The sequence below is a fragment of the Cygnus atratus genome, unplaced genomic scaffold, assembly GCF_013377495.2.
Source record: "Cygnus atratus isolate AKBS03 ecotype Queensland, Australia unplaced genomic scaffold, CAtr_DNAZoo_HiC_assembly HiC_scaffold_154, whole genome shotgun sequence".
NCBI lineage: Eukaryota > Metazoa > Chordata > Aves > Anseriformes > Anatidae > Cygnus > Cygnus atratus.
Window position 1 is genome coordinate 1,629 of NW_026109747.1, and position 16,145 is coordinate 17,773.

The 16,145-nt window shown below is 44.0% G+C and overlaps 1 protein-coding gene and 2 long non-coding RNA genes across 3 annotated transcripts; 1 reads left to right on the forward strand and 2 right to left on the reverse strand.

The window, feature by feature from the left end:
* Window positions 1–3,009: 3,009 nt before the first annotated feature.
* On the reverse strand, window positions 3,010–4,930 carry LOC126913672 (uncharacterized). Its single transcript, XR_007709344.1, has 3 exons — window positions 4,823–4,930; window positions 4,296–4,370; window positions 3,010–3,104 (listed from the first exon to the last, which is right to left on the reverse strand). It is a non-coding gene; the product is annotated as an uncharacterized LOC126913672 (long non-coding RNA).
* A 3,008-nt stretch (window positions 4,931–7,938) lies between these two features.
* LOC118256767 (uncharacterized) lies at window positions 7,939–11,449 on the reverse strand. Its single transcript, XR_004781323.2, has 3 exons — window positions 11,326–11,449; window positions 9,807–10,062; window positions 7,939–8,210 (listed from the first exon to the last, which is right to left on the reverse strand). It is a non-coding gene; the product is annotated as an uncharacterized LOC118256767 (long non-coding RNA).
* A 3,670-nt stretch (window positions 11,450–15,119) lies between these two features.
* On the forward strand, window positions 15,120–15,767 carry LOC126913673 (EMILIN-2-like). Its single transcript, XM_050716661.1, has 2 exons — window positions 15,120–15,261; window positions 15,390–15,767. The coding sequence occupies exons 1-2, from the start codon at window positions 15,134–15,136 to the stop codon at window positions 15,520–15,522; spliced, it is 261 nt and encodes an 86-aa protein (XP_050572618.1). The 5' UTR covers window positions 15,120–15,133; the 3' UTR covers window positions 15,523–15,767.
* Window positions 15,768–16,145: the final 378 nt, after the last annotated feature.

Genomic DNA, 16,145 nt, shown 5'->3' on the forward strand with positions numbered 1-16,145 from the left:
TGGTGTCAGGGACTTTTAGGCAGAAGCAAGCAGGAGAGTAATTTTAGCAATACGTAACAGTTCAGGGAGGGAAATCAAAGCACAGATGCTGAAGTGGAAGCATAATCAAGACTGGTAGACATGCAAAAAAGCCACATACTCTAAAATTGAGCCTGCTTTTTGTGGCAAATGGTAGTTTTGACAGATAGATTAACAATAGAGAGCTGTCTTCAGCATAGCGACTTTCTTATCTCTGTCATCCACCACCGTCCACCCTGAATTGACTTGAAGGTATACAGCAAGGCTGGTTGAGTCAGCTGCTGTAAGAGTATGGTAAAAATGGGGATGGTTAGAGCAATTACTAAATAGTGGTGAGTTGCTGTTGGAGTGTTGTTACACAGGCATGTGGAAGCTTTGCAACTAATCATGTCCTTTATTGACATTTTAACCACCATTTTAATGTTTGTAATTACATTCTGAGTGGAGAGCCTTCCAGATGCCAAAGCAGTTTATTGTCATGCACAGCTTGAAAGAAAAAAAAGTCCCTCTGAAAGTGGGTGGTCAAGGCCAAGACTGTGACTTATCCAGTTGGACTCTGGAGAGAGATTTTTATCTACCTACAGAACTGACCCTGCCTGAGAGTCATCATCAGAGCATCCACCTGCATGAGATTTGACCATTCTTGTCCTCTTGTACTCTGCAAATGCTGTGAGGCCAGCGGGAGTGCTGGAAGGAAGCGTGTACTTGTCTGACACTACACAAAGCCAAAGGGTTTTTACATTTTCCACTTAACTATCACCTGTGTGTTTGAGCATAAACTTGTGACATCGTTGGAGTCTCCTCTACCGAACTCTTGTGTCCCACATGTGCCCAGATATTTCAAACATAAACAAGAGCCTCCAGAGAACTTTGAATGGAGGAGTGTGTGCCAGGAGGTGGGGAAGGGTGTGTAAGCGATGGAGAAGGCTAAGGAATCAGATATCTATGCTTTGAAATTTGGTTGAATTTCCACATCTCCAAAAGGAGACATGACATTGTTAGGCCCTCTGTTCAGTGCTGGATGCAAGACGCATGTCCAAGATCCAAGTGGCTTGGGTTACAGATGAGCTAACTGTGGAGGCTACCAACAGATGACTTCACGTATCCTCAAAAGTCTCAGCTCCATTTTTTCTAGAAATAGATGACGAAGGCACAGAGAAGACAAGCATAAAAGCAGAAACTGCTGGAGTTCCTACAAATAAAATCCCAGATAAGTATGCAAGAAATAATGTTAATACTGAACTGAGAGAAGGACACATCTATCAACATTACACAGAATTGCTGTGGTAAGTTTATGAACTACCCTACCAGTGAGACTCCTAACAGCCTAGTTCTGTTTCCACACTTACAGATTAGGCTCGAATCTAGGGTTCTGGAGATTATACATTGCAACATCTCTACGCAGTGGATTTTCAAATTATTCAGGCTGAATAATGTCCCAGAGGACTTCATGGACCACTTTTCCTCATTTATGATCACATACTTTCCTGAGTCACTGAATGGTCACAGGGGAAGTATCAATTTTAAACCAAGGTTTGGAGGTACAATAAGCCATTTTCTGGTGGGAAACAAAACACTCCAATTCTTAAAATTTCATATCTTCCTTTCGTGTGTGTGTGACCAAGAGACAGAGCCTTCTAATCCTCAGCTATCCAATTACTCTTCCCTGAATCATAGTGTGGGAACGTGTGTTCTAGGCTATACAAGCCTGAGTCATTTTTATGTTAATATTTCAGAAGTGTAAGCAGTAATTTCTAGAAAATGTTCAGTGGCTTGGAAAAAGAGAAACCACGGGTATAAGCAGATATACTTCGTGTACCTTACAAACAGAAAGTCAGGTATTCTGGAGAAGTTACTCGTTAAATATTGATGCACTGATTCTTAAGCCCCAAAAGTACATTTTAAAAGTTAATGTTGACTTTTTTTCTGAAGTTGTGCTCTATTTACTCTTATCTTTGAATGGTAATATGTATGACTTCTGCTGTAAAGAAAGATTGGAAACATTATTCCAACAAAATGTGTTGAAGTGCAAATAACAAGTGAACTTATGAACTCTTGCATTCTCAGAGGGTCTGGAGGGGTCTCTGCCAGGTTCGGAGAAAGAGCAGAACATGGATGCTTTTGTTAGACTGCTGGCAAATAGAATTATCTGGAATTAGCACAATTTATTCAGATTTGGTTTTGTTCCAGCTTCCACTAGGGATGCTACTAAGGCAATTCAAACCTCATTCATGCTTCATGATATTGAACAAAATGGTATTTTTCCCAATTTTTTTCTTTTCTTTTTGCTTTCTCAGATTGATCTTCTCAATAGCAGAATCATGTTTTCAAGTGGTCTGTCAGAATTTTTCAAAAAAAAAATTAGATCCTCTTGCCCTAAGAAAACTAGCATAGCCATGAAACAAAAGGATATTTATGAATTATTTGAGTCCATGTTATCATTTCAAACTGGATTTCTCACGAATAAGTGTTACCCCATTTCCTCTTCTGAAAGTTTCCTTTATGTAAGTGAGTAACAGTGACCCCATGTCAAATGCATGATAACATTATCGGAATAGAGGAATTTGGGGTCAAAGAGTTTGCTGGTTAGCTTTGTTGGCAAGACTGTTCCAGAGCCTTACAAAGACATGCTGACACATCAATGCAGTGTGTCAAGGAGCTGACTATATGGAACATTTTCCACAGTACTACTTGAAATGTGAGCCTTTCCTTTGTTTGAAAAGCATTCCTGCATGTGCAGAGATTGCATGTGAAAAATAGTAATGACAAATACGCCATCTTCCTGGGGGGTGAGAACTGGAAAGAAATCTGGGCTCTTTTTTCTGGGTTGGCAAAGCAGAAAGTTCAGCGTTCTGCATTAAAATGATATTTTGCAAAACATTTACAATACAGTTAAAACTTTGGAAATCAGCAAGCTTATTAATTGTTACTTTGTTCTTTTGTTCTCAGCTTTCCAAATGTTCATGAATTTCAAAATCACAGCTCTCACTTTTAAGTCTGCTCTGTCTTTGGAGCCTACTTGCCATGTCTTCTGTGCACACTGACTGTACATCTCCATTTCCTCCTTAAAGCAGTGTTCCTGATTCCTGGGAAAAAAGGAAACTTGTGAGAACGTTCCTCAGTTTTTAGGCAATGCCCATTATTGGTCTTGGAATACTTTGACTAAGTAACTACAGAGAGAGAGAGAGAGAGAGAGAGAGAGAAACAGAGAGCGCAGTAGTCAAGCCTAGTTAACATTCACTTAGGTGAAAAACAAATAATCCCATCTCAGAATGCGTAACATCTAGATCTTTTATCTGCATAATTTTCTCTGTCTGCAGACCTTTAAAAAAGAACTGTTTTCTAATTCTTGCTGTTTCTCTGTACATATATATTTATTTAGTAAAGATTAAGAAAGGGCTTTGTGAGTGGTAAACATAAATATTCCTCCAAAAGGTAAAATGGAAACCAGAGTCTTTAGGATGAAAAAGAACTATCAGATTATCTCTGCCAAAGGATCAGAAAGGCTTTGAAGATGAAGTACTGGATGTCATTTCACTTGATTTTTTTTTTCTTTCCTAAACTTCTGCTTAAGACCCTGGATGGTCTTATCATCCAGGACAGAAATTAAAGGTGATTAAATCAGATTCATTCCTGTAGATACTAATGCAGTGGACTCCTGTGGGGGTTCCTGATTATTCTATACTTTTGAAATTCAACCCATTGGATTTCCATCCAATGAATACTATAATGTGGCTCTTTCGGTTCCCATTTGTGTACAAGATGGTGGTGTCAAGTAGACTTGATCACTGACTGCTATAGCCACAAAATCTGGCTACCACACCAACTGCACGTATACCAAACAACTCAATGCTTGCTGCTCTTGCTCAATTTCACAGACTGTGCGTGCTTTGCACAGACTGGATCCTGAAGAGGCCCCTAGCCTCCAAAAGGCCCAAGACAACCCTGTCCGTAACAGCAGCTAATTAGGTTTGTTGTCAGTGTAATATCTTTTATAACTATATTTTGCCAGTTGCAAAACAGGACCAGACCCTAGAGACACAGTCTGTAGAAAAGGCTTGCTTTGTTTCCACCCCTGGATGTGTGTCCAACCTATGTTGCAATGTTTGGCTGTGGGCATTTTTTTTTTTTTTTTTTAATTTTGGTAACTCTCTAAAAACAAAAGGGTATATCTATGCAAAAGATTTAGGCTTGAATTTTAAGCTGAGCTCCTCACACTTAGAATCACTAAAACCTGAAAACCTGGAAGCAATTATAAAAACTGAACACTTACTTACTCATCTCAGAAGAGTTTTGCAAGTCACCAAGAAATGATTCATACATGAAGTGCTGTCTGTAGATTTAGACGGGAGCTGAAATATAGATACCTGGTCACCACAGATTGAATTGATGGAAAAAGAAGGGGAAGTGTCTTTTATTTTACACTGCAGTAAGTATTATTCAATAAGTTTCAGACGAGTAACTCAACATAGATTAATGATGTTTACCAGAGAAATCTTGCACGCAAGGAATAAATGGAATAAACTAATTGTAAATTAAGGCTGAACTGTAAGATAGCAGTACGAAGAACTGTGATTCCATAACTGGTTAGAGAAGTTAGTTAAAGCCTGCGCTGCCTCTTGGTATGCCACATTGGAAATAGTGCTTTAGAATTATCTCATTGCCAACTCCAGAACAGCAACTCAAGAGGAGAGTTGGAAGTCAGAAGCAGCTGGATAAAGATATTGCAAAGCCCTTGCAACAAAATGAATCAGGAGATTGGCTTAAAAGTCATAAGATTTAAAAAGCGTATAATTCTTGGTACCTGCCGCCTTGTTTCTGAGACTGCAGGACGGTTGTGAGTCAGGTTTTCAAATCACTCTCTGCAAGGGAATGCCAGAACTAACTTTTTCTTGCAATACAATCTGAATTGCTCAAGTCACGCTGGAATTCCAGAACTGGAGCTTGAATGAAAACACAAAATGCATGAAACTCCACAATACTAAAAAGAAATGTAAGACAAACAAGGCACAATAGTCATAGGGACTACTTTTACTGCCACGTTTTTGGAGAGAAGATTGATAAAACAAAATACATCCCATACTCTAACAAAGACAAGGCTGCTCTCCATCAGGATCTCACTGTTGTATCTTATCAAGTCCGTTTGAACTAGTCAGACTTCTCAAAGAGTAAGGTCTTGGGAGCATTCCCACTTTTTCAGAGCAAACAGGACAACTCACACAAGAGGCAGTGAATGTTTGGCTCTCGCTGGATGTAGTCACTGAAGTGGTTCTTGCAACTTATCTAAAACTAATTAAACATTTCACTGATGTTTCTAGGACATTTGGCTTACTTGATATGCTCTAGATACAGATATCTTCTTATGTGAAAGAGAACTGTCCCTATAATCTTGTCGTGCACTACTTGCAGTAAAATTACATTGTAATAATTTGCAGTGACTTCTTTGCCCTCTGATTTGGAAATATCCTCATGTACCCTCAGACGCTTTATTCTCCCCTGGCATAGGTTGAATATATCTCTGTAGCTACAGCCTCTGCTGCATTATTTCTTTATTACTAGTTGTTAATGACGGATTTCAGGGAAACAATAGCAATGAGCTGGTACGATTTATTAACTGAATGCTTGCTTTAAGTGCTCTGTTGTTGGGAACATCAGAAAAACAGTTCAGAATGAATGTGTAGGTTGGCATAAAGTAAGGCAATATCTCACAGCAGAGACTCTCCTATAGCTCCACGCTTAAAATTGAAAGGAGAAAAGGGATAGACAATGCACATTTAAAAGGCAATAATGAGTAAACTTTTAATTTCGTTCAGAAACAGGTACACAATGTGAAAGAAACAACCAAAACTCCCTGACTGTTCTCTGCTTCCTTCCCGCTGCCTCCCCCTACATCCCAACGCCAGCCCTCAGCAGAGGTACCGTTACACTGGAATACGGGGAATTTCATCTGGCACAGAGTTTAACCACTTCCCAAACTGAAGTAGGCTGCACTGGTTTATGCACATTAACCACATCTGTATCTACAGATTTTTTTCTGGCTTTAACACTGTTATTATAACTGAAGTGGCAAAACTTTCTGTAGACACCAGGCCTTGGCACAAAGCTTGTGGCTGTAAAACACTGAAGACAGTGGAGCTCTGATTTTGTTCAGATCCTCCAGCACTGCTGCCAGGTACATATAAAAACAACAGGATTCCTTCCCTGACTATTTCTTATCCTACTGCAGTAATGACACCATTGTGTTGTTCTGTAAATTGCTGAAGGGAATAAACAGAAAAGCCTAACACCAACAGGCACAGAGAGTATTAACAATCCCTGACAGAGTTCATCCTAATGTTTGGGTTAAGTTTTAACTGTCATAAAAGAAAAAGGTAATAATATTTTATATGACACTCTTCAGGCCTGAATTCTGCGTTCTTAAAAGTAGAAGTAAATGTTGTAAATAATGCCAGATGCCCCTGAATTGAGTCCATGACCGAGTCATTCTTGAACACATACTGCTATACATAAATTCTTCATATCTTGTGTCCTTTCAAGTATTCTAAAATCATGAGTTCATTTCACCACTACTGCATATAGTCTTGTTGTGCAGTGAAAGTGTTACAGTCATTTGCTCCATCGTTTTTCAGTCCGCCACACAGGAAGCACACCAGCAGCGTTCATCGTTTTTTAACTTATTTTCCATCAATCGTCATTCCTGTAACCATTGTTCTTCTAAAATTATATAAAAGATACAGCCTCTTTTGGCAAAGGGGATTTCCTTTGAACAGTAAAAGACAAATACAAGTCAGCGGCTGATCAAGAATGGTCATTGGGACGTCAGTGTAAGATGTGTCTGAGAGACTCAAGAGGAACTGATGTCACCTGAGGTTTTGATCGCAAGTGGGAAAAATGAAATTGAAAACTGAGCTGGACTCATCTCCCAGAAAACTTACCACTTAAGTATCTACTTCAATATCTTAAGTATCTACTTCTGAAATCTCTGAGATGTTCTAAAAAGTGTTGATATATTTATGGTTAAGAATGGAAACTTCAATGGTTAGAGGTGAGAGAGTTTAAATATATATTTCAGTATTCCTCACGTTCCACTACTTGCAATTACCTCCATGGCTTACTGCTTGCTGTGGGGCAGGTGTTTAAACCTACCTACCCACCTCTGACAACTGGAAAGAAATAATCAAGACCATTTTATACCTCTGTACTTCCCCGTTCTCTATGCAATGTGCCGACCAAGCCACTGCCCTCACTGTTTTAATCTAGCATGTCTGAACAGAAGAATATTTGGTTTTGTTTAAATAAACTACCTTTGCAGGAGAAAGTTGACAGTGAGGCTCGAAACGCCCACAGACAAAATGAATGCATCCAGTGATGTTATCTGACAGAGGTTTGATTGAAACAAATCTTGGGTGGTTAATCTCTAGTTCTCATGGAGATGCAGGCTTTTAACTCCCATCAAAATTGGTGGGAGTGAAGTAATTACCTGCTTTAAGGAGGTTGCCCTCGGCTGATTTGGAGTGCTTAACTGATCAAAACAGAGCACTGCTATCACCAGCTTATTTAATTGCAGCCTTGAGAAATTAAATACAAATGGGTCTTGCAGTCTGATTACCACGATGATTAAACACATAATTTTGACACAGTGAGAAACATTTCTCAAGATTAATTTCTATAATAATCTCTAGAACAAACACAGATAATTTTTTTTGAAATTATGAGCAAAATAAATACAAACTTTCATTTTTTTTCCAGTTTAATATGCTTCTTGATACATTTGTCTTGCAACCACACATTGGTACAGTAGGCAGTTAGGATTCACCAGTGCAACATTGGCGGCTCGCCGCTCCCCAGCAGGCAGGGGGGCTGAGGAAGGACAGACACTTTCCTCTCAGTCCAAATGAACAGAAATTCATGTTAGAAAGAAAGTGCAATACAGTAAGGCAAAAGTGTGAATAATGTTTCACGGCATTTGAGCTACGAACAGAGCAAGACCCTGCCCATCCTTACACTGCTGTACTCGCCACCTCCTCCTTTCCCACCTTCTTACCTCCGATACCTTTTTGCACCTCATCCCCAGTTACACTGTTGTGCAGCCACTTCACTGCATCTTCTTCTTTCCTTTTTCTCAACTTCTCATTTTTTAAATTGCCACTTCCTTTGAAATTCTCGAAGGATAACAAGGGAATCACAAGCAACTGCAAAAATCATCAGATACTTTTTTTGCATTTCATATTACGTTAAAATAGATATGATTTGTCACAAGACAGTACTGGAGCTTACAGGTGTGTTGGAAACAGGCAGAATAAAATTTGCTGCCTGAGTCTGATCTGACTGTAAACTCCTTTGGGTAGAACCTACGTGTTCATTTTTATGAACTGGATTGTGATACCTTTACTACTGTAGAGGGAGTCGTGCTCATTTAGTAGGTTTGTTTGCAGATAAAAGCATGACAGCCTCATCCTGTATTCGTAGGAGGTTGCCAATATCATCCCATAAGAATGAACCTTCAGGGACTGAGTAGGGTGAGTGATTCAGCAGAATTCTGCCTTGGGGAAGGATAATGAGAGTGATTCCCAAAAGGGATTCTCCTCCCCCTTCCTCCCCATAGTTTTGTTTCTTGTGAGCAGTACCACCAGCGGCAGGCACTGGGGGCCCGGAGCTGTCATTCGCTTTGTTCACCAGAAGCTGTCCTCATATGTTTTGCGTCATAGCTTTTGAGATTAAGAACAGCCACATACCACCGGCATGCAGTGAAAATATAAGACTGGAGAAGGCAGAAGAAAAAAGAGGTTGGGGTTTTGTTCTTGCCTTTATTTATTTTGCTTCTTGCATCTAAGAGCTGCTATAACCTCAGTGAAATTTCACAGGATAAAGAACGAGCGGTGTGTTCTACGAGGGAGCAAACAGGGAGAAACTAGAGAAGCTGAAGAAATTTGCTGAGTGTCCAAATGGCTGAAGCAGAAAAATGAGTTAGCCTATATAAATCCTCTTCTAAAAACACGATGAGCCTGCAGAGAGGCAACAAATATTTGCAGTCATGGTCTTTACCTAATGAGGTCTTACTTAAAATATTCCTGGCATTTTTGTGTTTGGTTAGCTCATTTTAAAACACAAACTTTCTTTAAGAACCCTAAATCTTCTTTACAGTGTGCAACTTCAAAAGAAGTTAAATTTAAAATTTAATCATGATTTCAAATAAAAAAGAAAAAAAAAAGGAATTAGAAGAAACATACAAAGTGTCTCCTTAAAAATAGCACTCTCTTTTTCTTCTTAATTGGAAAATAATTATTAGGCTGGGAGTTCTTTTCTCCAAGGAAGCAAGAAAGATGTTATGAATTACAATTTTAGGTCTTATCTATGTGAATAATTTCTGCCTGTTGTTTTCAGGAAGAGATTCTTATTCTTTATACTGAAATATTGCACTACCATCAGAGGTGAGGTATCCAAACCAAAGTAATAAGTATGTCTATAACCACGTATGACAATTCTTGATTTCATAACAAGCGAGACTGGAAGAAACTCTTTACAGCAAGGGTAAAAAAAGCATGCTGTTTTGGACTTGGTCCTTTAAGTACATTTCAGCTAGTTGTCAACAGGTTTTTTGGAGGGTCTGTGTGCAGTCAGCAGATGTAGCTTTGTAGGAACCAACTTTGCCCCACTTCACACACAGGTTAGAGTGGTCATAGCTGTGGAAAGAACCAAAAGCACCATGCATCTTCTCCACTGAAGTCACTTGCCAATTTCAACAAGCGTAAGATAAGCAGGCACAAAAAGAAATCTCTTCCCCATACCTCCTCTACTCTCCAACCCCCAGGCTGTCTGCCAAGAAATACCAATCTCCTCTGATCTTCTTTCCAGTGCCCTTTAACTTCTTCCACCTTTGTGCACGTGTCAGCCACACTCAGGGCTCTTCACTGAGAGGTCTTGTGGAGAATTAAAATATTTCCTTCAGATTGTTTTCTTATACTCGGATGTCTTCTCTCCGCATAGGCTCCAGCCTTGCTGTGCCAGGAACCCCATGGTAACAGTGGGTTCAGTCCTCGCACGCTGTAATACAGGAGAGTATTTTAGTATCTCCTACGGAAGCAATGGAGAGTTTAATCACTATTTCTCCTGTTTTTAGTAATCACGCCTATTCAGTACAACGCAGATACAACATTTCTCAAGCGTGAAATACTTGTGGCTTGCAATTCACCAACCCTCTTCTTGGTGCAGGATAATGGATATTGATCTCTGCTGTCCTGGGCCTGAAGCCTTCAGCAGACTGTAATGGTGTGCTCAGGTACCTGTTCCCAGGGAAGAGCAGTTGTTTAGTTCGTTCTCTAGCCAAAACCATAATTCTGACAATACACAGTGTCACTTTTAATACAAACACATGGACACAACTGGGCAACGTTCGGGCTGTTTGTAAAACACTAATTTGTTTTTCTGTCTAAAGAAGTTATCCTAGCACAAATGTTTGTGCTTGTTTGTGTGTGTGTGTGTGTTTTGTTTGTTGTTTATTGTCGTTGTTGTTTTCCAAAAAGGAAATAACACAAAGGAAGACAGGATGTAGCAGCCAAGTTGCCCACCCATTTGCTGAAACAACCCCAGGCCTGCTCCATGGAGCCCACACGAACACCACACCACCAGAGCCTAGACAGGGACCTACAGCATTCAGCTGGGCCAAGATGTGCCCTGAGCACTGGCCAGGACCGTGCTGGCGAATTCTCTGCATGCTCCAAAGTTTACCTCTTTACAGATAGTAATTTTATTAACATCTGTCATTAACATCTGTCAACTTTTCATTCGGTCATTAATTTTCATTAAACATTCACAGCTAAATACGCGTCTGGCTGATTTCAGCCAGGTGACTACAGCTAGAATTTTCAAAATTGAAACCCAAATCTTGCAGTGAGGAATCATTTAAAAAATATATTGAAAAACAAGCTCATTATCTGACCTGAGAAAGGTTGAAGGACACCAATAATAGACTCCAATTATAATTGTTAATGTTAATATTGATGTTAAGATGAATATGCAGCAAAAGGGAGAACAGGCAGCCTCTCCATGCAGCATGCTATTAAAGACACATTTATCTTTTGGTGTTCTGTAGTAAATACTCTGATAATGTTTTTGCTATTTATTCTGCCCTCCCACTCTATGCACTTTTCTCTTTGGCAGGCCCTTGCACATGGCCCTAGCTATTTTCTCATCATTATCCTGTTATGAAGCATGAAAGCACAGTTGATCTTGGTGCTGAAAACACAGCCAGGCAGCTCAGTAAAGGAAGATCCACTTTAAAATAATTTAAAGAGATTATGGACTCACATCTGTGATCTCTGTGTTCCAGGGACTCGTGCTATGACCTCTCCAGTCACCAAAGCCCTTCTCGGTGCACTTGCAGATTACACGCTCCTTTTGGAGGGAGGGGTTCAGGATGCTTTCCATGTACTGTAAGAAAAATCTGTCTTGGGATTTCTGTGAATTTCAGAGACGAGAGGATGTGGCACAGAAAAATAAAGTGTGAACATTGCTGTCTCCTTGAAAGCAATATTAACCTTAATACTTACACCCTGAAATAAAGCTAGTTACACCCATAGAAAAAATGCAGCCATGAGCAGAGCTTGAAGCACATGTTCAGTGTGCACCTGAGTTGAAAATTCTCCTGGCAAAGCCAAATTTGTGTTCTGGTTGCTGTTTGTATCAGCTGATATCATAGGCCCAGTGTGAATATCATAGGCGTTGAAGTAAATTCTAAACATCTGCCCAAATTCATCCATTTCCATTCAGCTCAATACTTCTCAGCACAAGTCATCCTCTGCTGTCACTGCCTTACTGAGCCACCACACAGCCACACACAAAACTTCACTCTCTGCCATAGCATTTGCATCCAAGTTCCCACAGATCTCTGGTGTCACTGAGGAGCAGTGAAGGGTCCTGCAGGATTTTGTTTTTCATTGTTCTGGTTTGTTCGAATGAAACAAAGATACACCATGCTTTGTAGCAGAAGAAGCCTCACGTGTCCTTTTAAAGTAATGGCAAAGTAAATGCAGTAAATACTATCGAAGTCCACTTTCATAATATTACAAACCTGTTGATCCAGACAGCAAAGGGACAACTCCTCTATATCAGAAAACAGAAGAGACTTTCTTGCACAGTTCCCGAGTAAACAAATATTTTTCCAAGGACAGGGTCCTGCACTTACAGGCAACTCCTGGCTCATTACCTGCCACATCCAAGAGGTAAGCAAGAAGGCTACAGGGACTCTCCATACTAATCATGTCCCGTATTACATTGATCCTGATTACATTGATCCTTGATTACATTGATCCTGTAAACAGGCAAGTCTTCAGTTTGCAGGTCAGAAGGGTGCCCTCATGGCAAATCAAGTCACACCTGCTTTGTCTTCCTTCACCAAGACATAAGCTCCATGCTTTGTGTATGGCAACATGCTGTTGTTTCCTGCTCATTTCGTTTAAAATCAGCCTGTTATTTTTTTTGTCCTGTGCAGTCATTCTCAAGATGGGCATGACCTCAGTCTTCCATTATTTAATGACTTTCCCTTTGTGGGACGACATACAGCTCTTCCACGTTGCTCATCACTTTTGGAAAAGGACCAACTTCAAGAGCTCCTTGACTGGATGGGTGAGGGGAAAAAGGAAGAAAGGGCCTTCAATTGTACTTTTTAGGGACTGAATTGTAGTCTTGCTTTCTTCAGGCTGGAGAAACTCCAAATAATTTCTGCAGCACAAATCATGATGCCTGAATGTCATGCTATGTGCAAATGCAAACAGTGGCACAGTAAATTACTTAACCTTTGCCTGAGGCGTAGTTTCTTAGACAGTGACGTATTACTCTCTCCAAAGGAGCTGCAGAGCTGTTAGGAGGATTCCATTTTTTTTTTCAGGTGAAACAGGATGCACTGAAATGACTGCAATAACCTTAGATTTTTTCCATTTCTGCTTATCACCAGTGAAGTATCGTTGCGCACCTGTAGTTGGACAAGTTTTTCTTGGGGGTTGTGGGCAGAAAGCTTTAGTGTATGTTGCCAGTGAGACAATTGTTTAAAAAACAGTTTGAAAGCATAATTTTGACTTCTGTGTGTAAAGCTTATTTTCCTGTCAGACTCGGAGGGTGAGTGAGCAAAGCAGTTGGATGAGGTTGACTGCAAGACCAGCAGATGAAACCTGCCTGTTTGGGCAAGTCTGGGCAGACAAACCAGGTCTACAGCTGAAAGTGGGCCATTGCCTAGAGCAGAAGAAAGGGCCTGGCCCTGCTGCCTGCTTTATTTGAGACCTAGAAAGCCAGAGAGGCAGCTGTGGCCAAGGGAGGCTTTGGAGCACGTGGCTGGGCTGGGATCACACTCAGCAGCAGCAGTCATCTCTCCCAAATCTTCCATCGACCTCATGGTAGCTGCCTGACCTCTCAGCTCTCCACCCAAACACTGCTCCCTCCTTCCCTTCTCTTCTTTCCCTCTGGCAGGAGCAGCCTGTGCTGCCACAGCCTCGCAGCTTTATTCGGTTGTGCTGAGTCCAGGCTTGGTGACTTTCAAGATTTTACCCCTCAACACAGGGCTCCCAAGCCCCTACCCTGTACCCCTTGTGCAGCCCTGACACACTCCTACAGCCCCTGCTCCTGCTGGAGCCTGGATCAGGGGTCTGGCTTGAGGATAAACAAAAATGCAGAAGAAACAGTTGTCTTTTTTAACACTTCAGCTTCTCGCTGCTGCCAATTGCACGGTCCCATGAGCAGTTATGTCTGAGGGATGATGCAGAAGCCCATCAAGCTACCGGTACTGCTGAAGGGAGCATTGAACAAGCAGGGCCCATGGCTGGACAAGTAGTGGCAGTGTGCAAGCCACTGTGGACACCAATGCCCACATCACCTCTGCATCCAGAGATGCCTCTGAGCCTCCCACGTGCTGCACAAGCACAGTGCAGGCTCTGCCTCTAAAACCACAGCACAATGTTCCTGTGGCCATCAAAAGGAAGCACTTCAGAACAGAAGCTGATGAGGACAGAGGGGCCTCCCTGTGGTCTGGAGAGTGGTAGGACCCAACGCAGACTGCCTGGCACAGGCAGGTAACACAGTCCAGGTGCCTGAAGAAGACTACAGCACGAGTGGATTTCAATAACCATTGCTTTCTCTGCTCAGCACATGATTCACCTCATGATTAATGGCCTACAACACATCACTTGTCTAAAAGCAGAATTTCTGAACTAGTGTTTAAATGTATGTTGATATTTTGTACCTGTATGGGTTAGTTTGAAAAATTTCTTACTAGTGTTGTGATGCCTGATGCAGGATGCAAGGGAGCAACTGTCTCACTGTTGGAAGCTCCCCCTCACACCAAAGAGCTTAACATGTTTTTAAAAGGATTTAGACATTACTGACTCGTATGGCATTCTGAGTGTACTAAAACTGGGCACATGAGGAAAAAAGGCCTCTTGGGAAGCTACTGTTGTGCTTGCTCCTTGCGCTTGCAACGTCTTCTGAAGCAGCTGCACTGGCCAGGGCAGAAGATGCAGTGTCGGATGAGACCACGGGCTCATTCCTGTTTATTCAAGGCAAAAACCTGGAAAATGGGCAGAAATTTCTGCTAAGGTGCTCCAGGTGTAGGCAGGTACCACAGGACAAGGAGAGGCGGCCCTTTGGGGACAATTTGGGTGAGCCATTGGGCCACGCACGGCACCAGCCCTCGAGGCCACCTGGGACGGCACCACCACACGGCCCCAGACCCGTCCCCTCCGGGGCCGCCATCTCAGGGGGTGCCGGCCCGAGGGGAAGGGGGCAACGGGCGGCGGCAGAGGCGGGGACCCCGCTCATGGCGGCCGGGCGCCATGTGGGGCCGGCGGCCGCCCCCTGCGCCTCGGCTCCGCGCCGCCCCGCTCCGCCCGGGCCGGGGGAGCGAGGGAGCGCCGGGGGCGGCAGGCGAGCGGGGCCGGCCGGCCACGGCCCGGCGGGGGTGGAGGGGAGCGGCGGCGGGGCCGGAGGGGCGCGGAGCCACCGCGGAGGGGCGGCAACGGGGTGGAGAAGGGGGGGATTTGCGTCAGTGAGGGAGCTGCGGGCGGGCGGCGGAGGGACGGCCGGCCGGACAGACGGCCGGAGGAGCCGGCGGAGAGGCAGCGGCCGGCCCATGGAGCTGCTGAGCCCCTGCCCCGCGGCGCCCTCGGGCTGGGCGCTGCCGCTGCTGCTCGCCCTGGGCGCCGGGCTCAGCCACGCCACCCCGCACCTGCGGTACTCCCGGCCGGGCTCCCGCAGCAAGTGAGTACCGCGGAGCCCCCGGGGCCGAGGCGAGGCGAGCTGGGGCGAGCCGGCGACGGGGCGTGCGGGATGGGCCCCCCCCTCGTCGCCTCCGCCCCGGGGTGATGCCGCTTGTCTCTCCCCCCCAGGAACTGGTGCGCCTACATAGTGAACAGGAACGTGAGCTGCTCGGTGCTGGACGGGACGGAGAGCTACGGTCCAGGCCCCAGTACAAGTGCGCCTGGAATGAGTTTCCCTGCCGGCCGACCCCGGTGTAAGTAAGCCGAGGAGGCGACCCTGGGAGGGGAAGCGCTTGGTGGCCCGAAGCCCTCCCAAGCGAGAGCCCCGTGGGCCCCGTGGGAGAGCGGTGGCTGCGCTCCAGGGGCTCGCTGCACCCCAAAACAGGCCGGACGGCGCGTACCGCTCTCTGGTCCCTGGTCCACAGGCACACGCCCCGAACAAAGCGCTCGCTTTTATTGCAAACATAAGGCTGCCGGAGCTAATTAGAGCCAGATTGAGTACGCTGAGGTGTACGACGCGTTTGCTGTGCGCGGACCAAGGGTGGGGAGCTGCGCTGGCACACCGTCCCGCAGCCCACAACCGCTGCCACGGGCGGCCCGAGCGCCAGCACCTGCTGGGAGCACACCAATGCCCCTGCCCCGGGCTTGGCAGGGTGAGCATTGCTCACAGCAGGTCTCCTGGGTGCCCCACAGCTAGATCAGTGGCTAACAGAAAGGGAGAGGCAGGAGCACGACCCAACGCGTTCACCATTTCTGTCTCCTTATCAGTTGTACTGTACGGGGAACAGGCAATGCAGAGATTCCTGCGCGGCATGGTGTGAAGTGTGATTTAAGCTTCATGTGACTGAGAGCAACTGCAGGGAGGGGAATGGGCTAAAGTTGCAC